Source organism: Tursiops truncatus, chromosome 2 (genome assembly GCF_011762595.2).
Source record: "Tursiops truncatus isolate mTurTru1 chromosome 2, mTurTru1.mat.Y, whole genome shotgun sequence".
NCBI lineage: Eukaryota > Metazoa > Chordata > Mammalia > Artiodactyla > Delphinidae > Tursiops > Tursiops truncatus.
The window spans coordinates 158522549-158549628 of NC_047035.1; the positions used below are offsets into that span (position 1 = coordinate 158522549).

At 46.1% G+C, this 27080-nt stretch overlaps 1 protein-coding gene across 21 annotated transcripts in view; it reads left to right on the forward strand.

The window, feature by feature from the left end:
- Positions 1-27080, forward strand: part of PARD3 (par-3 family cell polarity regulator) — a 676268-nt gene that overhangs the window by 83305 nt on the left and 565883 nt on the right. For all 21 annotated transcript variants that reach the window (XM_033852393.2, XM_073801602.1, XM_033852392.2 and 18 more), the window contains exon 2: positions 26092-26193. In XM_033852393.2, coding sequence (XP_033708284.1) covers positions 26092-26193 — 102 coding nt within the window. The remainder of the gene's footprint in view (positions 1-26091; positions 26194-27080) is intronic.

Consider the following 27080-nt stretch of genomic DNA (forward strand, 5'->3'; position numbering starts at 1 on the left):
GGTGATAGTTTTAAAATCATGACAAATCACAACTGCCACCAGAATTTTTACCTCAGGACTCGAAACACTAATGTATTGTTCAGCTCACATTAGGGTGAATACAGGGCAAAGGAGGCACTTCTGTGAAAGTTTGATTTCAACCAGTCATTGATTTATTATTGAGTTGAAAGTTTTGAAATATTTACTATGTTTTTTGGAAACCTTGGTAATGTTAAATTTTCATTGTCTCTTGATGTAGTTTAATGTGTTTTCCAGGCTCAGAATCTCACTTTCAACAGCCCGACATTCCCACATCTGCACATTTATTTGTCCAGAAGGGCATAATTTCTAAAAGATGAGCTAAAACATTAGAACTGATAACGAGTGTCAGAAGTATCTCACATTTCATAAGATGAACCATGTGTGTTATGTGTTATAAGATGCTGCAGGAGGGATAATGCTTATCTTGGGTCAGGATATAGCCCTGAGAAATTATTTTTTTCAGTATTTTAAGAAACAATAAAATTCTTTATGAATTGCTCTTTAGTTCTGATTTAGACTATAAGACCTATTAAAATTCTCCAACGCACATTGAAAAGCTCCTGATTTTGCATAAGCGAGGCAAGGGGGATGTTGGATGTGGTTTTTATCAGAAGGATCCTCCGTTCTTTTCCCATCCTTTTAAATTGAATCTCTCCCTGGGGATAGATTACAGATGAGTGCACAAAAGCCAGAGTGAAGCACAGTGAGCTGTTGGGCTGCCGTCAGATTACTTTCTGGCTCTTCTAGAAGGTTGTTCTTTGCATAATGAGTTAATTTGTTGTGTGTAACTTCCTTAGTGTATCTTTAATTAAGTGGGGCTTTTGTGTGCGCACACTGGTCAGATTGGTTTATAGTAGCAGGCCTTCTTTAATAAATCAAGTCACACCGTTTGAAGATGTTTAGCTTCCATTTCACACACAGAATATTTTAAATTCTCACGAGAGCTTTTTATTCATAGCATTATCTCTTTTAAAAGAGTAGGCTGCTTTTAGCATTTGAAGGGTTTTACATATGAGGATAATTTGATAATTTTGCCAGATGTGAGGATTCAGAATATTGCACTACATATGACAAACTATTTTTTTTTTTTTTTGCGGTACGTGGGCCTCTCACTGTTGTGGCCTCTCCCGTTGCGGAGCACAGGCTCCAGACGCGCAGGCTCAGCAGCCATGGCTCACGGGCCCAGCCGCTCCGTGGCATGTGGGATCTTTCCGGACCGGGGCACGAACCCGTGTCCCCTGCATCGGCAGGCGGACCCTCAACCACTGCGCCACCAGGGAAGCCTGACAAACTATTTTAAACATTAATGGGGGCTTCCCTGGTGGCGCAGTGGTTAAGAGTCCACCTGCCAATTCAGGGGACACGGGTTCAAGCCCTGGTCCGAGAAGATCCCACATGCCATGGAGCAACTAAGCCCGTGTGCTACAACTACTGAAGCCTGCGTGCCTAGAGCCCGTGCTCCACAACAAAGAGAAGGCACTGCAGTGAGAAGCCTGCGCACTGCAACGAAGTGTAACCCCCGCTTGCTGCAACTAGAGAAAGCCCGCACGCAGAAACGAAGACCCAATGCAACCAAAAATAAATAAATAAATTTATTTAAAAAAATATAATGGACTTCCTGAAAATGTGGAATCTTTTGATTTCTGCTTCTAGATAATGAGAAAGAAAAGATAAGTATAGAAATGGTTGTGTTCTGCTGGACAATAAAAACATTTTACTGCAGCCTGCAGTGATATCAGCTGATTGGGGAGCACTTAAAAATAGGCAACGATGTGACACGTTTACTGTAAACCGGGTAGTAGCTTTAGTGGAAATGAATCATTTTAAAGTGGGAAGGCACTTTTAGGTGCATATGTTCCATTCTTTTATACTCATCTTTTAGGGGATGCTTCAGGATTGAAGAGAATTTTGTTGCTTTTGTTTCTCAAGTGCCCTGTGTCGTTACAGTCCGTGGAAATATTTAAGATTGGGACTCGCTGGCTACTAACGTGACTTTTTCTAATCTGTGAAGATGTTCACCAATGACACTTATTATCAGAGTCTGTTAAAAGTTTTATTTGCTGTGTTTTAATGTACAGGTTTCCCAAAGGCTATTTGTATGTATTTGAAGAAATGTATACTTTTGTTAAGTATTTGAGAGCCAAAATGTGAAAGCTTTTTCTAAAAAACTGTGCTTTATTAATTATGGTATATTCTTAACTAGATTGAGGAAAACGGAGAATGAGGGGTTTTTTCTCTGCATGATCTTTACCTCTGGTCCATCATACACAACACACTACTAAGCCTCAAACCTGTGGAATCTAATCAAATAGAAGGAATAAACATGGTCTTTGACCCAGAATGAGTGCAGGCATCTGGTGTTAAGGTTGAACATGACTGGTCAGATGTCAGGTGTACACGGTGGTGGTGGAGGGGCGTGTGCCGGGTGAGGTAGGGTGAATACTTCCACCATTCCCAAGGGGGAACCCGCCTTTAATTCTCAAAGAGAGTGTTTAACAGTGGAGCCAGAAGAGTTTTGTTCTGGCAGCAATGTAGGATCAGGGATAGAAAAAGAAGAGACCAGAGACAGAAAGAAAATCTAAAAGGCTTCAAAGTGCCCATAAGTCATTGTGCTTATGAACTTGGGTAGTTTTTGATTAAGAAAACAAATGTAGTGGTCTCTCTAGTGGCTGTGCTGGGACTTGTTCCAGTGAAATGAATTTCGACCTCTTTCCCAAGCACTGGGTGGGAGCTCTTCGCACTTTCAGGCTTAAGCCGCCTGGAAGGACAGGCCTGCTTGGGGTCCGGTGGGACTTGCCCTGCCTGCAGGGGGAGGTAGTGTGGACAGCAGTGCTTCGATGGCATCTGTCACGGCCACCTGAGCAGGTGAGAAGATGCCGCATGGCTCATCAGAACGTGCAGCTCCTCCAGAGACCCGGGGCCTCCAGGCGGGAGCGAGCCCTCACGCCACACCCCTGATTTTCCTCTCCAGGCTGCAGGAACCCCCATCTGGCCGCCTTCATTTGCTCTCTTGGTTCCCATAGGCACGTGAGCTTGGGACTCTTGTGCCAAAGTGTTTAAACTTGACTGCTCCGAATGATGGGCCAGCCCGGCACACTGTGAAGGGGGAATGGGTGGTCTGCTTTTTGTGGCTCAGGGGATGGTATATGTTCAGGGTAGTGGGGCCCTTACATCTTGAGCTGCTCCTCTGTGATTACAGGTGGGGAAACGGCCAGAGCTTTTAATTGCCTGAGCTCACACAGCTAGTTATTGGCAAAGCAGGGACTAGAGCTGATTCCAGTCCACAGAATCTCGTGGAAAGCTGCCAGCCTGCTGGGCTCCGGGGCTCGGGGACACTGTGGTCTAGGCTCAGGGAGGATGCTGTACAGACGCAGTGCTGGCCTTTCCTGCACGTCTAAAAGAGAACAGCTTTTGTTTTAGGAAACCACCAACTCCTAAGTATAAAAATAGTTATAACTGAGAGCTTTAGGGAGCTTTAGAAAGTTAGATCGCATCTGGCTCACAGATGGTTGGCTGTTGATGGTTAAATTGAGGCAGAGATCCACGAAGTGCTAACTGATGACCTCTACTGACCCTTAAAGCTGGGACTAACTTGGACCAAATCTCTGTCTAGAGAAATTTGCGCTTAGATACTACGTTTAGCTGCTGCATGGCTGAGAATAGGGGAAACGGGATTTCTTTATAAACCAGGAGTGTACTCACCCAGGAGAGTAGAATCAGGCCACACCAAGTGAATCATCAAGCAAGCTTCTGGGTTGTACAGAACCTTGTTATTCAGTTGTAACCCTCGTGGGAGGTGGGAGAGCTCCTAGTGCTGGTTTCCAGACCAGTTGGTCTGGGTTGGGGTGGTGGGTAGCTAGTTAATAAACCGCCCTGGGTGTTTCAGATGAAGTGGGACTGAGAGCTCCTATGTATACCCTCACTCCCTTTTGTGGTACATTGACTCTAGATATTTGCACCCCTAAAAGGGTAGGGTTTACAATGTACAATACCCGTCTACACAGTTGAGGAAGGGGCTTTTTTGAAAATCCTGGCTATAATGATAGTAACCAAACCTACAGAGCAGTGACTAAATGCCATGAGCTATTTTTAACTGCTTTAACGTTTTCGACTCCTGTAATCGTTTTAACTACCCTGTGCATTGGGGACTCCCGTTACATTTCTCAGCCGAGGGGAGGAAGGCGGAGAGAGGCTCAGTAGTTGTCTCCAGTGGGGCGCAGAGTTTGGACGCTGACTCCCGGGCTCTGTTGCCTGTGAGGAAGCTCCCTTCACATTGATGATCAAGAAGCCACTTAGGGCTTCCCTGGTGGTGCAGTGGTTGAGAGTCCGCCTGCCGATGCAGGGGACGCGGGTTTCTGCCCCGGTCCGGGAGGATACCACGTGCCGCGGAGAGGCTGGGCCCATGAGCCATGGCCGCTGAGCCTGCGCGTCCGGAGCATGTGCTCCGCAAGGGAGAGGCCACAACAGTGAGAGGCCCGCGTACCGCAAAAAAAAAAAAAAAAAAAAAAGCCACTTAGCGCACGCGGCTGATGCAGAGCGTCGGCATTTCTACTGCTTGGGCTCTTGCTCCACAGCATGTCTTTGTGCCTTGGACCGTGGCATCCAGAACCCTGTGTGATGTGCACGAGATCTGGAAACACCTGCTTGCAGGGTGGGCTGATCCCAGAGCTCTTCCCCACTGCCACCTGTGGTGCTTTTTCTTAAGGATCAATACCACGGCATAGCGGTGAAGAGAAAAAAAAGGTCCCATGGTTTGTGGCCAATTTAACTAGTGTGTGTATATATATATGTATGTATTTTCACTGTAGCATTTTCTATGGTTCTATGTGCTGTGTTTACTGTGGTATTAATCAAGTTGTTTTAAATAGTTTGTTGAGATTAGGAACAGGGCAGTTTATTATATATAATTTAATTTTTTACAAGCAAATTTAGAAATTTACTAATAAATTTAGAAACATTTTACTAACAAATATAGAAATGTATGAGCTTTTAAAAAAAAAACTAGTCATGTATGGAATTGCAGGGAAATAAACAGCTCTGTCTCTACCATCACAAGAGAGTGGATGGTCGTACAAGACTTTAAACACGGGCATGATTTGGAAGGACACCTTAATTGCATGGCTTCATAGATCACAATGCAGCTTCCAAATGCACTGCATTGGGGTTTCCTCCCTTCCCCCTTAAAAAGTGTTTTAGATAGAAAGATGTTTTAAACAATATAGGATTCGTTTTGCACCATCCTCAAATTGCCTGTTTATTTTCTCGTGAACACATGAGCTTATTCTAATTTCTGATTAAGCTGTTCCCATGCTGAATATGAAGCAGCAGTTAAGAATGTGTTTGCTTTGATGGGATGAAGGCATCCGCGGAGGAAAGGAACCTCTGCTCGCAGAGTGCCCTCTGCTGGCGGCTCTGGGTTTTATCAGCAGTCACAGAGCCATCATCCTCTAAGTAACAGAAGGAACATGAACTTGAGAGTCAAAGGCACTTTAAAGCCACCTCCCAGCAACAGCATCCCTCTGCCCTGTGGCCTAGAGTGTAAGGCAGCCCCCGAGGAGGAAGCAGCCCTGTCCCGGTCCTGCATCCCTGCGGAGTTGCCAAGCCCGAGCGAGTGGGCGCCTTCAAGTGCCTCTGCTGTATCACTGTGATCAATACTTGAGCATATTTTAAAACACAATGTAGCGGGCTTCCCTGGTGGTGCAGTGGTTGAGAATCCGCCTGCCAATGCAGGGGACACGGGTTCGATCCCTCGTCTGGGAAGATCCCACATGCCACAGAGCAGCTAAGCCCGTGTGCCACAACTATCGAGCCTGTGCTCTAGAGCCTGTGAGCCACAACTGCTGAGCCCACATGCCACAACTACTGACCCGCATGCCTAGAGCCCTGTGCTCCACAACAAGAGAAGCCACAACAATGAGAAGCCCGCGTACCACAACGAAGAGCAGCCCCTGCTCGCTGCAACTAGAGAAAGCCTGCGCGCAGCAACGAAGACCCAACGCAGCCAGAAATAAATTAAATAAATAAATTAAAAAAAAAAAACCCACAATGTACTGGGATAATGCAAAATTTATGACATGGTTGGGTTTTCCCCCCAAGCAGGGAACTAGCGAAAGTAGGAAGTTTAAAAATTATCTTGACATAATAAAGCCGAGGGTAATTACTCTGATCTGATTGATCCCTAATACATTTTAATTTTTATTTATTATTTATTTTATTTTTAAATAAATTTATTTATTTTATTTATCTATTTTTGGCTGCATTGGGTCTTCGTTGCTGTGCACGGACTTTCTTTAGTTGCAGTGAGCGGGGGCTACCCTTTGTTGCCGTGCGCAGGCTTTTCATTGTGGTGGCTTCTCTTGCTGCGGAGCACGGTCTCTAGGCGAACAGGCTTCAGTAGCTGTGGCACGTGTGCTTCAGTGGTTGTGGTTCGCGGGCTCTAGAGCGCAGGCTCACTAGTTGTGGCGCACGGGCTTAGTTGCTCCGTGGCATGTGGGATCTTCCCGGACCAGGGCTCGAACCCATGTCCCCTGCATTGGCAGGCGGATTCTTAACCACTGCACCACCAGGGAAACCCTGCATTTTGATTTTTAAAGAATTGTTTGAAATATACAGTGATCTGAGCTGAAAGAGGTTGAAAGAAGACCATCTTACCTGTGACAGATAAAATCTGGGGAGTCAGTAAGGCACCATGTTCGTTTAAGGGGAAAAAGCTCCAGAAAGTCATAACAGGTATGATGACTTTGTTGGGGTGTGTGTGTTTCTGCTGTCGTTGACGACTTTTCCTCTTAAGGTTTTATTGGAAACACGAGAGTCAAGGGCAACCTCTACCCTTCAAGTCAATATATGTACTTGTCAGACGAGAACACTGAACTAAAAACATCCTGCTCTTGGCTGTGCTTTGTAAAGGCCATTCTGTTTTGGAAGGGGTTTTAAACATGCTTTGTGATATCCCAAATGCAAAGGCAAATAATACGAAGTTAAAAGTTTTTGAGCTGGAGGCCTTGAGCATGTGTCCTGACATGATGAGGGAGTGCTGTTCAACAGGGGCTGCCCTGTTGAACACCGAGTGTGAGTGGCCCTGTGCCCACCGGAGATGGAGCAGCCAGGCCTGTCCCTCAGTTCCTGACCATCATGGGGCCCCCATGGATGCTTCCTGTGATCATGGTTGGCAGGGACCCTGTGCTCTGAGCCAGTTTACTCTTAAAATGTGTGGTAGGAAACGTAAAATGTAAAACAGCTAGTGGGAAGCAGCCACATAGCACAGGGAGATCAGCTCGGTGCTTTGTGAACCACCTAGAGGGGTGGGATAGGGAGGGTGGGAGGGAGGGAGACGCAAGAGGGAGGAGATATGGGGATATATGTATATGTATAACTGATTCACTTTGTTATAAAGCAGAAACTAACACACCATTGTAAAGCAATTATACTCCAATAAAGATGTTAAAAAAGTAATAAAATAAATCACACTACATCTAAAATGTTTAAATGACTATTTAGAAAATTGTAACAAATGGAAAATTATATACAAAAACATCTGTGTAAAAAAAAAAATGTGTGGCAGGTAAACTATGACTTGTTTTCTCTGAAGGTGATGTCCACCAGAAGATGCAAGGGTGAAGGACAGGGTGGCGACGGGTGAAATCTTACTTATTACTATTTAGAAAATAACAAGCCAATGTTTTTCTAGTCTAGAGCTTATATATTTATAACTTAATAGATGCTTAATTGAAGGTAATGGTGTAACGTAGTACACGTTTTTCTTTTTTCGTCTAACTCAGATTGGCAGTGATACTTAATGCTTTATGTGTATCTTCCATCAGATACTGAATCATCCTACTTGTTAGATCTCTCACCTTCTTCTTCAGTCTTGTCCTGATTGGTGAAAGTGGGGCTTCTGACGGCTCCGGGAGATGCCGGTCCAGCAGCGTCTGTGACTTGAGCTGTGGGGGTTGAGCACCCGGGTCACTTGCCCATCCCTTGTGCACATTGGACACTCTCAGGGAGAGGGACCCCCACGCGGCCCCCCCCGCCCCCCGCCTCATCCAGCAGAGTCCAGATGCTAGCCAAGTGTCCCTGCAGTGCTTGGGAAATGAAGCGCTGCTTCATTTGATGATGAAGGAAAACCCATCATTTTCCTTCTTCACATGGTTTACTTTACACTCTATTCTTTCCGGGGTTGTTTGACTCTTTTCAAAGACAGCATGGAGATACAGGAAAGAAAGAGAGAAACTTAACTTAAAGGTTAGAATTCTGTTATCTTTAGAATGCAACTTCCTCGCCTCTGGCATTGATTTTATTTGGTTGCCACTGGTCTTTGTGAAGAGTGGACCTTGCTTGGGATTTACACTTAACCGAGTCCAGTTTGCTTCCGTATCGTATTCCTTTGTGTAAGCTTTGTCAAGGGGGCTTGAATATTTGGTGTAGATTTAGAATTAATGCATCACCCTTCTCAAGATACTTACATTGCCTTTCTGCTGTGATGGGGCCCAAAGTTGTATCAAAAGCCCTCTAATTAGTCTGAAAAGTTCTGTCTTCTTAGTTCATAACATTGTGACTTCTCATTAAATGAGAGTGACAGTCCTTAAAGGCAGATTATTTTATTTAAATTATGATGGATTTTGCCTTCTTAAATAACTGGGCACATTTTAAGGACTTTAGTGGTATATATTTGTGTATCTGTAGGTTTTATTTTAGATGAGTTGAGAAGAAGTCTTGACATGGTACAAAATGGCATCATTTCAAAGGCAGCTTTTCTGTTTTTTTTTTTTTAAAGAAAAGGAAGGAAGGAAGAAAAAAAAGAAAGAAAAATTGAGTGTCAGTCGTCTACACTCTATTTACATTCACTTGTGGGAGCAATTGTTTCCCAACATGCCTTGCACCACAAGCTGAAATTTTGGTGCCAGTCCCCTAGTGTGTGGGTCCATCCAGAACAGAGACAAGTTTTTGCAGGAATGTCATGTGACTGTAGGACAGGCCCACACAGAGGCTTTGTGTCAAAACAAACACTCACCAAGGCCAGATGGGCTTTGCCTCTTGTTCGGACACCATAGATTTTCAGGAAGAATGGGCCCTAGTGTTCACATATGCGGATGCGCTGGTGTTATACTAATTCAGTCAGTTTCGTGCTATTCATGGCTCTGCTGTGACGCGAGCACGGCGGTATCTTTGTAGCAGGAGGAGGTCAGAGGGCCGGGCTGGACACGCCTGATGCCACGGGTGCAGGGGCCGCTTCTCTTGCTCACACAGCACAGGTCAGACGGGTTTTCTGTTTTCCTTGTCCAGTCTTGTTGACCTGCTATTTACTTTCGTCCTTTGATAAACAGGAAGCGCTGCTGCTGTGTGCGGAGGGGGTGTTTTAAGGACCTGTTATTGTTAAACACATTTGAGGATTGGGAGTTTCACCTAGATAGGATTTAACTTCAAAAAGAGGAAGGAGGGATTGGGGGTGGGGGTGGGGGAAGAATGTAGTCCCAAAATAATCCCATAAGCCTTAAAATTTTGGAATTAAAAAAAATGATTTGGGGTCTTTGGAAATGCTTGTCAGATCTCAGATTGCGGGTTCACATGTGCTGCTTCTGTGGGTGACATCTTAGCTTGTTTAAATAGTTGTTTAGAGCAAACATGAAGCTCTAGATGACATCTGGATTAGGGCTTGAGTGTCAGCGATTCCCACTTGGGTTTAGAGAGCCTCTTCTGAGTTCAGAGAGACTCTTCTGTAGCCTGGCCCCCGGGGGTCCTGTGTGTGCAGCTCAGCTCAGCACAGTCCGGTCCTGGGGAGGGAGAAAAAGTCAAGTAGGAGACAAGTGCTGATAGTGTGTGTTGAGTCTGGGCTTTATTCCCCGCTATTCAAACATGCCATGTATGTCTTGGCTTCCACCTTTGTCCTAAGAGATGTCCCCCATTTGAGGTGACACATAATTCCTTCATGAAGTGTTCTTTGTCTTTTCTGAGTTTTTGTAATTCCTGTACCACTTGGTTGGTATTTAATTTTGATAACTGGATATTGTTAGCGAACTTTCCACATACCTATGGCTTGCCTCCCAAAGTTGATTTGAAAGTCTTGGAGAACAGGGGCCTTACATAGACCTGGCAGTACGCGCTTTGTCCTAAAACACAAGTACTACTTTCAGACCGAGCGTTAAGATCTTCATCATCTGGTGGTGTGTAACGTGCCACCCTGTTATCTGCAGCTGTTAAACTGGGTAGTAAGTGTACAGTGTTTTCAGTCATTGGGAGCCTCCACGTGGATGGATGTTCTTCCATATCCTCGACTGTTCCTGCTGGCAGGAATCTTCCAGTAATCTGGACGGGCCTGTGGCCTTGCTTCCTGCTCTCCCTGGGTTTGGAAAGGTGGATGGGATCAACAGAGCTCAGAACGCTGCTGCTGCAAAGACACATGTTTGTAAACGTGTGTCAACAGAGAATGTTGTAGGGGAGGTTACGTAGTTTTAATTTTGCATCACAAGTTGCTTTCAGGATTGCATTATGGTGGTCGTGGAAATGCTTATCTTCCTTCCACTTTGAGAAGGAGAGCGGCCTGGAGTGTGTTGAATTTTTGTGACTGCTCGAGCAATGTGTGAACGAACCTCAGAGGTAGCCCACCCCCTTCACTGAGAGACACACACGGCCTCAGGTGTTTGCAAGGAGGAAATGATTGTGCCGCGTCGGCCCGTGGGTCCTTTCGCTGCCCTTTTTCGTGGCTACTGACTGATGAACGGGCTATGCGCCCACTGGAGCCCCTGTCGTTAAAGCCAGGCTTCCTTGCCCCACCCACTCTATGTGTGCATGTTCAAAGCTTCACAGACCAGCTTTACTTCTGTTTTGCTGTCCCCCACCCTGTCTGATAAGTTTATAGTTCTATACAAGTTCTATACAAGTTCTATTGTTATTTGAGGTTAGTCCGTTTCACCCTTGAATCACTAGTTGTGTAGTTAGGTTTTCCCTGAGTTCCCATACAGCTAATTTGCTTCTCTGCTTCCATGCATGTTTTTTATCGGAAACTTTAAAGTAATGCGGCAGAACAGGGTTAGTACAGGCTGGTTGGGTTTGGGCTGGCTATGTTTTCTGTTTCAGTGCTTCGACTGTGCCGCTCAGTGTGTTTTGGTTCGTTTGTTTGTTTGTTTCTGAGATACTGTGCACCATAATTTCTCAGAAGCAATAAATTGAAGGCACCGTTAACCTAAATTTCAAATACCTCATATGGGAAAATTTTACAAGGACAGCGAACTAAGCATGTATCTAAGGGATTAAGAAATTATACGGTATTAACCTGCATCATCTCCTTTATGTTATTTCATAAAGTGTCTTGGAGCCCTTCCTTTAAAATTCCCCCATTTCAAATGTACTTGAAATTGACCAGATAAACCCAGATGACTTTATGAGTCGCACTAGGGATTTTCAGGAAAAATCTAAGCGCCAACGCATTTTGAAACAAATGAGTTTGTAAAGGAGTACAAACTGATCTTTGGTTTGAGATCACCAGTAGCGTGTCGATGAGTTTTGGGCTTTGTGGCCGTGTTGAAGCGAGAGTCCCTGTTGTTTCGTCCGCTAGCGACTCCAGGGGGCAGGGACCGTTTGCTGCCATAAACCCTGCGTCTGTCCAGGGCCTGCCGTAGCGCGGATGCTCCGCAGGTGTGCGAGGGCGTGAATCAGGTCCGCGGGCTCCTTAGCGGGGATAACTGTAAAGCGTGCACGCCTTCGAGACGTGGGTGTGCGTGCTGTGCAGAGACAGGACAAAGCGTGAAGCGGGATGGAAGGCCGACGCTGGGGAGAGGTAGAGGTTAGCGGCAAGTGGCATTTGGGTAAAGCTTTCCACAGGGGAAGAGGTGGGGCTGGCTTTCCAGGAGGGTCCAAACGAGTCGCAGCAAGCTGAGCGGCAAGGAGATCCCGCGGACCCACCGGCCTGGATCTGGGTGTATGCGGGGCCTGTGTGCCCTTTGTCTGTCGCTCGTCTCCCTCCTGAAAATCATCCCGAAAGCTGGCGCGTGTTCCTCGCCTGCAGAGATGTCCGTGGTCATAAGACTCGGGAGGACTCTCCGGCTCTGGCCCATCTGTCGACGACACCATCACTGCTCCCTCCCTGGATCCATGGTGGCCGCGGCCTGGCGGGAGGAGGACGCCCACCTCCGGCCTCGGCGGTCGCCGCAGACACTGGGTCAGGCCCCTCCTCCTTCCCTCCCGAGGGCCGGCGGTCTGAGCCGCGCTCTGAGCACCGCCCGTCCCGCCTCGGGGCCAGGCGTGCGAGGTGCTGGTGCTGCGGCCCTCCCCGCCCCGGACCCCTCGCGGCGGGGGACTGCGCTGGATTTAGGTGTAGGGGCCACGGAGTGCGGCTGGACGGCTGGGTGCCCAGGCTTCCAACGAGGAGACCCCAGGTAGGTGCAAGTTCTCCATCAAAACCCACCGTTTCCTCACCATCTCCTCTGTTAGTTCAGGAGTATTTATTCTGATTCAGCCTGGTCGGGTACTGCCAGGTGTAAGAAATTAATTGTGGATTTTTAAGCAATTTGAGATAACTTCTTTAAAGAAAAACTGGGAGGCGGTTTTTGGATTAAGTAATATGAGGGGGCAGTGGAGAGCTGCTTTGGGGTCAGATATGGTTGGTTCGTTTTAGAATTCTGAGCTATTTAGAGTTTCTCATGTTTCAGGGAGGCTTTCTTTCCAGGTCAGAGAAATTCCTGTTGGTTTGAGTCAGCCTCTCTTGTTGGCTGGTTGGAGAGTAAATAGGAGAGGGAAGATTTTTCTTCTGTTAGGCTGGGTGAAAGCCCTAAGAATCTCTTAGGTTGGTTATTTCTTTATAAACACTAGAAAAACATTCAGCATTTTAGTTCGCTTTAAAAGATCTCAGATATTGCCTGAACTGCACAGGTGCCGTGGGCTGCTGAGGCTGAAGGGTGGCTCCCTGCCCTGAGGGGACCGAGGTCTGGTTTTAATGGTTATGGGTTGTATTTTTCTGCCGCTTGGAATCCAGCACTGCCATGTGCATGGCTGGAATGAAACGCTTCTTAATCAGTGTGTCTTTATAGGTAGCATGGGGTAAAGCACTACTTCCTCATACTGAAGTTAGTCAAGTCTGTTAATTGGTGGGTGATATATTTTTCATTTTTTTTTCCATTCTTTAAAAAAAAATTATTTATTTAAATTTATTTATTTTTGGCTGCGTTCGGTCTTCGTTGCTGCGCGCCGGCTTTCCCTAATTGTGGTGAGCGGGGGCTACTCTTCGTTGCGGTGTGCGGGCTTCTCATTGCGGTGGCTTCTCTTATTGCAGAGCATAGGCCCTAGAGCATGCGGGCTTCAGTAGTTGTGGCACACGGGCTCAGTAGTTGTGGCACACGGGCTCAGTAGTTGTGGCTCGTGGGCTTAGTTGCTCCGCGGCATGTGGGAACTTCCCGGACCAGGGCTCAAACCCGTGTCCCCTGCATTTGCAGATGGATTCTTAACCACTGCACCACCAGGGAAGCCCTTTTTTTAAGCAAAAAAAAAAAAAAAAAGAAGAAGAAAGGACTCTATCTTGATCAAATTTTCCCTTCCACATTTGTCCCCTTGACGAATCTGTTTGATCCTCGTGCAAGAGGCAGTGTGTCAGAAAGAGCATAGCAGGAATTTAGAAGTCGGCGTCATGAGCTGAAACTCCCTTTCCTCTTCATCTGTAATTACATGTGTGACGATCTCAGGTTAGGTTTCCTGCTCCCCTGTCCTCACATCTGCACACGGAGCTGAAAGCATTTCCCACGAATGAGTGTCGTGAAAACAGTCACTGTGCATGAGTGGCCCCACCGCCGGCCCTTTGTGGAGTCAGGGCAGGGATGGGGAGGTCCAGGGGAGGCCCAGAGCAGGCACCTACCTTCAGAGCTCTGGTGGTCACCATGCCTGGAAGGAGAGGCTTGGAGTCTGGGCGCAGAATCCTGTAGATCTACATTGTTTTTAGGGACTCGGGTTCATATGCTACCTCACACCCCTTCTCCGGTGTCTCTGGCCCATCAGGTGACAGTACTGCCCACACCCTGCTTTGGGCATCCCGACACTCACCGGGACATGAGCAGGAAGAACTTGGCTGGTGCAGGTGAGCTGTTGTCTGGCCCACCCTTTCATGGGTCGTAGGTAGGTTTATCCAGGCGTAAACTCACTTTTTCCTGGTCTTCCAGACCTGCGGTGGTGCTCGGCATGCAGCTCTGTGGGTGAGCATGAAGGTGTTTCTGCTGGAGATTGGGTTCCTTTACATTGGAAGGGTAGAGTATCTGGAAGGTTTCTTTCCCCATAGCTCACGTCGTCAGGAATGTCAGCCGGGATAGTCACACTGCGGTTCTTGAGTGAGCTCTGGGGTCTGAGGATACAGGGTGAAGGGGGTGTGATCATGACAAGGCAGCCGTGTCCACGGGGTTTCTCTTGGCAGTTAGGGGAGCACAAGCCTGCGTTTGTTGATTACAGTCTCTGAGAAAGCCTTGTTGAAATTTTTTTCTTTGCCCAATAGGGTTATTACTTTATTCATATATATTTTACACTTTATTTATACAACAATATGGTGTTTTGTTCATTGTTCTGTGCTCAAAAGAGCAGAAGATGCTCCCTGCCTTTCGGGAACTTATCTAGAGATAACAAACACCACTCATGTACAAGGAGGTAGGCTATGAAGTGACAAATTTGTGCTCTCGATGAACACCTCGGGGTTGGAGCACATTTCACGCAGGAGGTGCTTGTGTTCTCCATCAGGAGAGGCACAGACAGCCTGGGCCGTTGGAGCTGTGGGTGTGAAAGCGTGCAGATGTGTGGAGTGGGAGGAACTAGCGTTTACTGAGCACCAGCTGTCTCAGGCGCTGCTCCGAGTGCTGGGGGTGGGATCCATGGAGAGCCCGGAAAAGCGGGCCTGGAGAGACCATTGAGTGCTTGGCCAAGGACGTTGGGTCTTAACGTTTAGGATGTAGTGAGTCACTGGAAGTGACTCATCACGGGGCAGGGACACGATGAAACAGGTGTTCTGTGAAGATGGAGGTGGTTGCAGAATGTGGACAGGATTGGGAAGGGAGCGGTCTGGAACCAGTGAAATGAGTTAGCAGGTGATTCCATTATTGAGAACAGGAGGAGAAGGAAGGGGAAAGGAAGGGATGTGTTCACTCGTTATTTAAGGTGATACAGTTACAAGATTGCACATATATGTTTGCTATGGAAAACCAGAAGGTACAGACAAGGGCTGCCAACTGTGTGTAGCCGTTGGTACCTTTTGTCCGTGTCTGCAGGTTGCACTGTCTTCAGACTAAAGATGAGATGATACCTTCCATGATATTCTGTGCACAGTATTTACATTGCTGTTTAGTGTTTCGTTGATAGGATGTGCTCAGCCAATTTCTAATTGTTGGTTATGTGGCTGGTTTCCTATTCTGTATTACTGTTTCTTAAAACATCTGATTTCATATATACATCTTGACCATGTAGACAGACATTTTCAATTCCTGGGTTAATGGGTATGTTCAATTTTAAGCGTATTGATGCATAGTACCAAATTCTCCCTCCCTGCAACTCACCCCTAGCTACCTCACATATCCCCTAAAAACAAGAATATTCCTTTATATAATTACTCTTTACTGCTCACATCCAGGAAATTTTCCAATTGTCAATTCTGTCACATGATATGACAGATTCTTCAATTGTCCCAGCACTGTTTTGTTTTGTTTTGTTTTTTTTAATTAAATTTTCTCTCCAGATGCAGGATCCATTCTAGGATCATATATTGCATCCAGATATTAGGCAACGTGGATTTTTTTTTAAAAGAAATCAGTGCAGTTGTGTTATTAAAGGTCTCATATTCTGGACTTGTCTAGTTGTTTCCTTGTGGTGTCATTTGACTTGATTCTCTATCCCCTGTATTTCCTGTAGAGAGGCTAGGTTTATGGCTTGATTAGATTAAGTCCCAGGAGGATGTTGCTGCCAGTAGAAATGAAGATAATAAGTTGCTTTTAGGGGGAAGATAAGGAATATAAGCTTCATAAATTAGAATCAAAATGGGACTTGATAAAAATGTTGTTCAGTTATTAGTTGTTCCCAAACAGACATGCTTTTATTCATGATATTAAAATTTCCTGGCAAGCAATCAAACAAGCTCCCCGGGGAATTCAGACAGCTCCCAAAGTCGCATGCAGTGAGAGAGGTCGATGTCTGAGGCTGGTGTGCCTGGAGGGCTCTGGTCTAGAGATATGGATTTTGCAATTCTCTGCAAAGAGCTTAGAGGGGAAACAACTCGGAGAAAGAATTTGTATCCCATACTGACTGCGGAATTTGTATCTGACAGTGCGAATATATGTATAACCACCTATATGGTCATCCCAGGAATGTCAAACATATGTGTATGTATTCATGGTGACGGTTTTTAAGATGTAGTAACAAACAGTTTGATTTAAGAAGTGTTCATGGGACTTCCCTGGCGGTCCAGTGCAGGACCTGTGCTTCCATTGTGCTTCCATTGCAGGGTGCACAGGTTCGATCCCTGGTCGGGGAACTAAGATCCCGCATGATGCGCGGAGCGGCAAAAAAAAAAAAAAAAAAGTGTTCATGATAAGCGTTAACCCATGTATTTATGAGCTAAAACATAATACATAACGATACATAGAAGAAACACAAAGCATTTCAGCCTTGAGAAATGTCGATTCAGTCGGACCAGGGTAGAGCCTGAGATTTGGAACTTCTGATTAGTTTTCAGGTGATGCTGATCTGGGATGGAATCCCACTTAGAGAGCTACTGTTTCAAATCATGGATGAGATTAGAACTGTAGTGTAATACTTAGGTGAGTGGTTTTTCAGACTTGATTTTTTAAACAGGCAAAACTTTTTTATTAAAATACATATTTCATGGACCTCCCCATTATGCAAAATATTTAAAAAATGGTGCTGTTGGGAAGAGATTGGGAGGAAGGGCTGTAGGAAGACAAGCGCCTGTGATGCTGTCATTGGAAACCATCCGTGTGGGTCTGAGAAAGTGCTGGGAATGAGTCGGCAGACATAGAGCCGAGTCCCCGCTGACAGCAGTTTATTAGTTGTGACTTCCTGTCAGCAACTTACACGCTCTGAGTCTCAGTTTTTTCATTTGAAAATAGGGATTATAAACCCTCCCATCACATTAGATAATGCACATGAATGCGATGCAAATGTAACTGGTGGTTACTGCATTCTCGTTCTTGCCTTGACTCCGTTCAGAGCCAGCTCTGTGATCTCTTGTACATGATTTCTGTGGAGTGGGGCCGGAATCGGGGAGCATCCATGGCTCAAGCGATCTCTACGTTGTTCTGAAAGTGATGTCACAGGTAGAGAGGTCAAGAATGGGCTGCTTTCCCCCATTACTGGGCTAATATGCGACCCTATGAGAGATTATGTGCTGGTTCTAATAAAGCAAAATGCCAGAATGTTATTTCCTTGAAGTTGGAATTCACCTTTGGTTTCAGGCTGCCTTGTTCGTTTTTGATTGACATATTAAATGAAGCCATCCACTCTTCAAGGGCGGCAGCAGGTTTGTGGTTTGCTCTGTTGTGTTGTGGTGATGAGGTGGTGGCATGGGTGTTGGGTGTGGTTTGGGGTGGAAAAGTGGGGGGCAGCGGAGTGCACTTACCACGAGGCACTGGCTGGTATTTAATGGTGATCTGTGTTGAACAGCAGCTATGTTTTCTGCCTTTATTGAGAAGGCAGCAAAAAATCTGTGTCATGTTACTGCAGCAAAATTGGAAATGGGTCCTGTGGTTTGAATTTATACTTGATAGGCATTTTGGAAGTGGAAATGATTAAAGTAGCTAAGGTCAAAACCGCACGTATAGTCGGCCCTCCGTATCTGTTATATGTGGGTTCTGCGTCTCAGATTCAATCTTATCTACAGATTTCAATTGAAAATATTTTAAAAAATCCCAGAAAGTTCCTAAAGCAAAACTTGAACTTACCACTTGCACGGGCAGCTATTTACATAGCACTCACATTGTATTCAGTGTTATAAATCATCTAGAGATGATGTAGGCAGGGGGATGTGGTAGGTTATATGCAAACACTGCGCCATTTTGTACAAGGGACTTGAGCGCCTGTGGATTTTGGTGTCCTGGAACCAACCCCCCTACAGATACTGCGGGAGGACTCTACCACGTCTGTCTTGAAATACCAATGATTCATTAAAAAAAAAAAAAAAGAACTTTGGAACATATTTTAAATGTCTTGTGTTTGGTTTAAGTAGATTGGAGAGATACTTAACCAAGAGTATCTAGCATGAGGCATCAATCCTCGATTGTGCTCTTCTAGTGACTTGAACGAGGAAGTGCTTTCTGTCAATAAGTGTGATGTCATTACCAATGACTTCATTTGTCCCCAGACACAGTTATCCTGGGCTCATGGGATGGACGGTTGCTAACCTTGAAGCCGTGTGCCCCACACGTTATTTTAAGGCATTTTTCAAAGGGTCCCTCGTCTTTTTGCTTCTGAACATTATAGATGTGCAGAGTGAGATAGTTCTACCAGGATTCTCATGAAAAAGAGCAGTACCTCCTACATATGTTGCCGTTTCCAACTCTTGTACCTGATCCTTTCCATGTTCTCCTCCATATTTCTGTGTGAGTGCTTACGTCGGTTCTTTTTTTTGCAGGGCCGGGGGTGGGGGTGTCATCTGTCTTTTGACTCAATGTGGCAGATTTAACCCTGTTTCACTGCCCCAGGCGTGCTTTGACTCTCTCTCTCTTTCTTTCTCTCTCTCTCTCTCTCTCTCTCTCTCTCTCTCTCTCTCTCTCTCTCACACACACACACACACACACACACACACACACACACACACTTTTTAGACCTCTTTCCCCCCAAAGTAGTTATAATTTTGATTAAATACTTGATGTTCACACTATTTTCCATATTAAAAGCTTCTCATAGCTGAACCACGTATGAAAGATACCTCGATTACTCTTTCTTTCCTTCACAAGTTTTGTGTTTTCCCTGAAATGAACAACTTTTTTTTTTTCCATTTGGTTGGTCTTCTATGAATTTGCAGCTAATTCCATCCCAGCTCTGCCAGCTGTTAAGTAGCATCTGGGTGTGTTGAGTTGCGTCGGGTCCTTTCCCGGCCTGGTCTTGGGGATGGCCCCTGGCTGGACCGCCCCCTGGCAGTTCTCTCCTGTGTCTGCCCCCTGCTTCACCTGCCATGCCTTCCTCACTCACGGTTATGTCTTGGGTTTTGTTGGTGCTCATCCTCTAGTGTTCACTTGAGAAAGGTACAGAGAGGGTAGTTTTTTAGAGACACTGCATTTCTAAACATGTCCTTTTCTACCTTCACTCACACTTCTCTGGTAGTTGTTGGCTGAAGTCTAGAATTCTATGTTGTAGACCATTTCTCTTAGGAATTTTGCAGTCAGTATTCTATTATCATCTAGATTTTGGTGTTGCTCTTGAGAAGGTCCAACCCATTCTGATTTCTGATTCCTTTTCCCTTTGTTGTGGTGACTTGTATTTTACTTTTTGGAAGTTCCTTCCTTCCTTCCTCCCTCCCTCCCTCCTTCCCACCCTCCCTCTTCTGGCATCTGATTCTGCTAAAACCTCACCACAAACCTTTCCCACATCTTTTCAGTGAACGTAATCTTTTCCTCTTCTGAACTCACAAAGCATTTTTATGTTTAGTTTTCTTATGACTCATGGTCTGTCTCTTTTTAACTCTTTGTTTTATCTGATAAATTTTAATTTCTCACAGTAGGTCATGATTGTCAGTGCTTCCCACATAGTAAATACTCAAGTCTTTTGGATCAACATGAAGTTTCTAGTCTTAACGTTTACAAGTATATTCTCACTTGAAGATTTGACAGGATATAGACCATTGCTGTACGCCATGGTTAATGCAAGAGTAGGGTACTGTTTCTATTTGTAGATGCTTTTCTTGAAACTTGCACAGGCATAAAATATGCAGTGCTTGTCTGTTACCCAGGTCATCACTCGCAAAAGTTCAGTATCTTGTTGTACAGTGTGACAATGCTCTTTATGGAGTGTGAGAGATTTCTTGAAATTTGGATAGGAGTCAGTCTTTCATTAGGACTTTTCCTGCACTGTATTCTCTTCCTGTGTCCTGGGATAGGGTGGGTATCAGCATTCTTTGCAACTTGGATCTTATCATATCTCTGTGCTTTCATTCTAGCTGGTCATAGAAATGTTGCCTCCATCTTTTTTCCCAGTCATCTTGGGGGAGAAGCAGTGATTCTGTGTGTGGTTTTGCCTCCCAATTCCTTCTCTGGGCTTGGATCCATCCTGGGGAGCCTCGTCTGGAGGGGACATTTGCTTCTTGGTAGCCCTCTCTCCAGCCACTTGTTGGATGAACCTTGTCTCTTATTTCTTGCTCATGTGTGATGGATTTTTGTTCATCATACTGTAAACTTATTATTAGTGTTTAAATCTTTGGTTATTTTATATGTACATACCATAAGTGAAACTTTTTTAAAAAAAATCGAGTGTTGTGTCATGTTTGTTTTTTAACCCAATGACAGGTCTACAGATTGTAGAATCAATGTTTTTGGTATTTTTAAAAGTGGCTTATCACAGCTTTCTGTTCAGGTACATTTCTAAGTTTCTACAGCCAGGACAGCAATGATTTCCGTTATTATTTCAAACTTAGTGTAGACTGACACAAAGTGGAATCAACGAATATGGCCTAAATTTTTCAGAAAAGTTTTCCCTCACGGGTACTTGACTGTTCCTTGAAAACACAGCGAGTGCTCTGGGTATCGAGAGAGAATCGTGTGCATGAAGGCTGTCAGTTAAAATCTCCTGAGAGACTACTCTTCCAAAGAGTTGTATTTCTCAGTGGCAAAAAGCCTCCCTCCTGGTGTTCGTACTCTTGTGGGAGGAGGTCTTTTTCACGTGCACTGCTCAAATCTGAGTTTTTAGTCATCTCGAGATGACTGATGATTCCCTCTTGGCGCCTTCCCTCCAAATGGTCCTTTCCATTCAGCACATGGTATGGAGTGACGTTTAATAAGCACCGGCCTGATGAGTGCCTTGATATGGTGTTGTCAGGGCTACTTGGCATAGCTGACCGTCGAATTAGGACCCCTCTGGAGGCGGAAGTCAACAACTGAATCTCAGAATTAGACTTGATCAGATCGTTGAAGGATGCTGAGCCAGGTTTGCAGAGTGTTTCAAGGAGGAGGGAGTGACCAGCGGCATCGTATTCTGCTGATAGACCAAGGAAGATGGGTCTGGAGATCTCCTTTAGCAACATGGAGGCTGTTGGTGACCTTGACAGACAGTTTTGGAACCATGGTGGGGAGGAAGCCTGATTGGAACAGGGTTATGGGAGAAGAATCTGAGACGACAGATCTTTAAAAAATTTTGCTGTCAAGAGGGTCGAGGTGTGGTAGCTCGAGGGCAAAGTATGGTCAACAGAAGATTTTGTACTATTATTTTAGCATTTGGAAAAATACAGTATTAACAGTTTTTAAAGGCTCAAAGTTGACATCTGAGTACTATTTTGCATACTGTTACGGCTTTTAAAAAATTTTATTGAAGTATAGTTGTGTTGTGTTAATTTTTGCTGTACAGCAAAGTGATTCAGTTACATACACACACACACACACACACACATATATATATACATTCTTTTTAAAAAATATTCTTTTCAATTACGGTTTATCATAGGATATTGAATACGGTTCCCTGTGCTGTACAGTTGGACCTTATTGTTTATCCATCCTCTCTATATTAGTTTGCATCATACCTTCATGGTTTTTAGATACATTAACAGTGAGGCTGGAGATAGAGCTCTAACCTTCCTTGGGGTGTTCCGGTCGGTCAGGAGAAGCTCTTGGAGAAGAGGATGGCTGAGGAGTCTTGATGGATGGGAATGGTCAGCCTGGGGGGTAAGGTGGGTCCCCAGGCACTGGGCGTGCGAGGAGGGGTGCAGTTACACAGGGCACAGTGCGGGCTGTGAGAGGGGAAGTGGTGGGAGAGAGGCTGGACCGTAGCAGGTTTTCATTTAAGAGGCTGGGAAATCTTGAGGAGGGACTTTATTTCAGAGGAGCAGCTCCAAGTGTTATAGAAAGGCAGTAGGTTGTGATCTCATGTGGAAAGAGTGCGGAGGATTAAGAGGCTTTCAGAGTGTGTTTTATAAGCTACATTTTCGAGGTCAGCCTGCTTCTGTGTGCACAGAGTTGTTTTAGAAGTGGAAGCTGATAGTTAGGTTGGTTAGGTCATCCTGCAGCTTGCTTGGGGGAAGCGGAGGGCAGGATGGATCAGTGGTAAGTGGCTGGGGGTGATGACTTTCTCTTTATGCGCCCCCAGGTTATTCATTCTTCCCCATTTCTCTTGGAGAGTTAATACCATTTGGTAAAGAAGAGTAGGAGTAGAGTTTGCTTCAGGACTTTGTTCTTCAACAGCTCAACAATTCCAGAAACGACAAATTCTGGAGCCTGGCTGGACTCACAGCAGCAGGTTTCTTAAGAACTCTCTGGATGACATTGTAACCAGGGAATTACGCAGAGTAAGGACCAGTGAGTGAAGGGGATGCCAAGGGTGTGTGTGTGGTGTGTGTGTGTGTGTGTGGTGGTGTGTGTGTGCTGTGTGGTGTGTGTGGTGTGTGTGGTGTGTGATGTGTGTGTGTGGTGTGTGTGTGATGTGTGTGTGTGGTGTGTGTGTGATGTGTGGTGTGTGCGTGTGGTGTGTGATGTGTGTGGTGTGTGATGTGTGTGTGTGGTGGTGTTTGTGTGGTGTGTGTGGTGTGTGTGTGGTGTGTGGTGGTGTGTGTGTGGTGTGTGTGGTGTGTGTGTGATTGTGTGTGTGGTGTGTGTGGTGTGTGTTTGGTGTGTGGTGGTGTGTGGTGGGGTGTGTGTGGTGTGTGGTGGTATGTGTGTGGTGTGTGTGGTGTGTGGTGTGTGGTGTGTGATGTGTGTGTGTGGTGTGTGGTGGTGTGTGCGTGATGTGTGTGGTGTGTGTGGTGTGTGATGTGTGTGTGTGGTGTGTGGTGGTATGTGTGTGTGTGGTGTGTGATGTGTGTGTGTGGTGTGTGTGGTGTGTGTGGTGTGTGGTGTGTGATGTGTGTGTGTGGTGGTGTGTGTGGTGTGTGTGTGGTGTGTGTGTGGTGTGTGGTGTGTGTGTGTTTGGTGTGTGCGTGGTGTGTGTGGTGTGTGTGATGTGTGGTGTGTGTGATGTGTGTGTATGGTGTGTGATGTGTGTGTGTGGTGTGTGTGGTGTGTGATGTGTGTGTGTGGTGGTGTGTGTGTGTGGTGTGTGTGGTGTGTGATGTGTGTGTGTGGTGGTGTGTGTGGTGTGTGTGTGGTGTGTGATGTGTGTGTGGTGTGTGCGTGGTATGTGTGGTGTGTGTGTGGTGTGTGTGTGTGTGTGGTGTGTGTGGTGTGTGGTGGTGTGTGTGTGGTGTGTGTGATGTGTGTGTGGTGTGTGCGTGGTGTGTGTGTGGTGTGTGTGGTGTGTGTGTGGTGTGTGCGTGGTGTGTGTGTGTGTGGTGTGTGTGGTGTGTGTGTGATGTGTGTGTGTGTGTGGTGTGTGTGGTGTGTGTGTGGTGTGTGATGTGTGTGTGTTTGGTGTGTGCGTGGTGTGTGTGTGATGTGTGTGTGTGGTGTGTGTGTGGTGTGTGTGTGTGGTGTGTGTGGTGTGTGTGTGATGTGTGCGTGGTGTGTGTGTGTGCGGTGTGTGTGGTGTGTGATGTGTGTGTGTGGTGTGCGTGGTGTGTGCGTGGTGTGTGCGTGTGGTGTGTGTGTGACGTGTGTGTGTGGTGTGGTGGTGTGTGTGGTGTGTGTGTGGTGTGTGTGTGGTGTGTGTGTGATGTGTGTGTGGTGTGTGCGTGGTGTGTGATGTGTGTGTGTGGTGTGTGGTGGTGTGTGTGTGGTGTGTGCGTGGTGTGTGATGTGTGTGTGGTGTGTGTGGTGTGTGGTGTGTGTGTGTGGTGTGTGTGTGTGGTGTGGTGTGTGATGTGTGTGGTGTGGGTGGTGTGTGGTGATGTGTGTGTGTGGTGTGTGTGGTGGTGTGTGTGTGGTGTGTGATGTGTGTGGTGTGTGTGGTGTGTGTGGTGTGTGCTGGTGTGTGTGTGGTGTGTGATGTGTGTGTGTGGTGTGTGTGTGGTGTGCGTGGTGTGTGTGTGTGATTGTGTGTGTGGTGTGTGGTGGTGTGTGTGTGGTGTGTGTGTGGTGGTGGTGTGTGTGTGGTGTGTGATGTGTGTGTGTGGTGTGCGTGGTGTGTGTGGTGTGTGATGTGTGTGTGATGTGTGTGGTGTGTGCGTGGTGTGTGATGGGTGTGTGTGGTGTGCGTGGTGTGTGTGTGGTGTGTGTGTGATGTGTGTGGTGTGTGTGCGTGGTGTGTGCGTGGTGTGTGATGTGTGTGTGTGTGTGGTGTGGTGTGTGATGTGTGTTGTGTGTGTGGTGGTGTGTGGTGTGTGTGTGTGTGTGGTGTGTGTGTGGTGTGTGTGGTGTGTGGTGGTGTGTGCGTGATGTGTGTGGTGTGTGTGGTGTGTGATGTGTGTGTGATTTGTGTGTGTGGTGTGTGTGTGTGGTGTGTGGTGGTGTTTGTGATTGTGTGTGGTGTGTGTGGTGTGTGATGTGTGTGTGGTGGTGTGTGTGTGGTGTGTGATGTGTGTGTGTGGTGTGTGTGGTGTGTGTGTGGTGTGTGTGTGGGGTGTGTGGGGTGTGTGTGGGGTGTGTGTGGTGTGTGATGTGTGTGTGTGGTGTGTGTGTGGTGTGCGTGTGTGTAGTGTGCGTGTTTTCTACAAGCTTACTCTCCGTGCTCTGGATGAACAGTTGATTTCAGCACTGAATCTATTAAAGAAATCTAGACAGATGAGGGTACAGAGGAACTCTGGGTTATTGGCGTAGTAGTTTTTATGATAATGTTTAATAACTTTGAGAATTAGGGTCTGGACTGCCTTCTGTGCTGGTTAGAAATGACAGGGATTGATAATTCTGCATTTTTTATGTGTTCCATTTTTTGTGATTCTTAGTCATGGCTCTCTTAAAGATGCCCTTGGAGGACTTCAAGGGTATGGATCGCCTGACCCCACCCCTGGAAGGTCAGAGTCAGTAGATCTGAGTAGGATCCAGAATCTGTACTTTAACTCTCATTAATCTTGTGCCTCCTCCATCCCAGACTTTCCTTTAAGAAAAAACTGTACCAAACATCACTGGTTAGGCTGGGAAACTGGAGTTGTTACCTTGAATTGAACTTTTTATTAGTAATTCTGTGCTGTGGATGATTTAGTAGCTAACGGCAAAAGGTATAGTTTAGTATATTTTCATTTAAGTACACAAGAGAATGATTATAGAAGTTTAAGAACAACTATGTTCTCTTTTCACATAACTTTAGAGCTTGATTTTGTTACATTGTGTGTATATGTACGTGTGTGTATATATGTGTGTGCACATGCATGAACGTGCACACACACCCCAGGTAGAAGTGTGTAACACTTAAAATGAAGTCTTTTTTCTTCCTTCTCCCCCAGTCCCACCCCCAGGGATAAACGTTGCAAATTTTGGTGTGCATCTTTGGAGACATTGCTGTATGCACACGTACACGTGTATGTAACTTCGTCTTTACAGAAATAGACTCAAGCACACATGCTGTTCTGAGCTTGCTTTGTTCACTTGTGGTCTTAACGTTCTTCTGTGTCCGTATATTTAGACCTGTTTGTAGGGGTTACTTTGAGCCACCGAGGCAGGCAACCTCCTTTTCTTCAGATAAGCTGTGACATGAGCTTTTCAGGCACACAGTGTACGTTGCTTGCTTATTAGAATAGCTCAGTAAATTGGATTGGGAGGATTAATAAGTATTTCATATCGGACCATGGGAAACCCAGCATACTTCAGAGGAATTAATATTCCGTGTGCAGTGAGTTTTGCTCGTTTCTGCAGTTCCTATTACAATAGTGTACTGGCGTCTGAGCCAAAGGGACGTGCATGCAGGAGTGACTCCATCATAAAAAAAAGAAAATTGACTCAACCAGAGATAGGCGCAGCCGCTTGACTTTTCAGTCAGTTGGGATATTCTTGATGAGGTCGATTCCTTTTCATGGCAGGAGGTTATCCCCGTGTAAATTGTTGTGTTCCCTTTTGGTGATGCTAACTTGCTGTCTATTCTTTCATACAGGATCCAAACTACTGGGTACAGGTGCATCGACTGGAGCATGGAGATGGAGGAATTCTCGATCTCGACGACATCCTCTGTGATGTGGCGGATGATAAAGACAGAGTGAGTTCAAGTCAGGAAAGCGGCTCTGAGTGCATTCTGTGAAGGCGGGGGAGGGCATGGGTGGGGGGAACACTTTCCTTCCTGTTTCAGACACATGTATTTTAAAGGACATTTGGGCCACTCATACTGATATGTTTGTTTTATAATAAGTATCATGAATCTTCCCAGGGTATAATGATTTTCTTGATATCTGGGACATGATCCTAGGTTTTGAACTTTTAAAATTGCAGCGTTTTAAATGGAAATATCTTTAAGAGGTTTCCATGCCATCCCCCGCTTATTTTAACCAAATGTAACATCTTTCCCGACAACTCAGGCCTGTCATCATGCTCACTGTTTCCACGTGCGACATACAAGGTCTCTGTTCTGATCCCAGTGGCGGCCCATCCCAGCAGCTGGCGTGGCCCGGCTGCATCCCAGCATCCTCCCGGTGGGCTTGGCTTTCAGGAAGCCGCCCTTTCCTCCGTGGCTCCTCTTCGAGTGCTGTCACACTGCAGCAGCATCTTCACTGTTGGCTGTGATGGAGGCATCACTGGCCTGTATCCACCCTCCTATCTGTCCTCCTTGAGGGAACGAGGCAGAGGAGTGACTCAGAACGTGTTAGGAGTCTGTGGCAGGATGTTGGGCTCTGGCACAGGAGTCAGTGGATTCTTGATTGCTAGAATCCAACTTGAGCAGGCCGTGGCCACACCCCCTCGTATCCGACCTGCTGTGAGATGCCGGGAGGGCCGGCGGCCACATCCTCACCTGTTCCTCGCGGCCTGTGATAGCGCAGGGTGGGCTAAACCGCGAGGTGACTGCATATGGTGGAGGAAGGTAAATCGCCCAGTGCCCACTCCTCTTCCTCCCGGGAGCTCTCCAGCCACTGGCCCCTTGCGTCCGGAGCT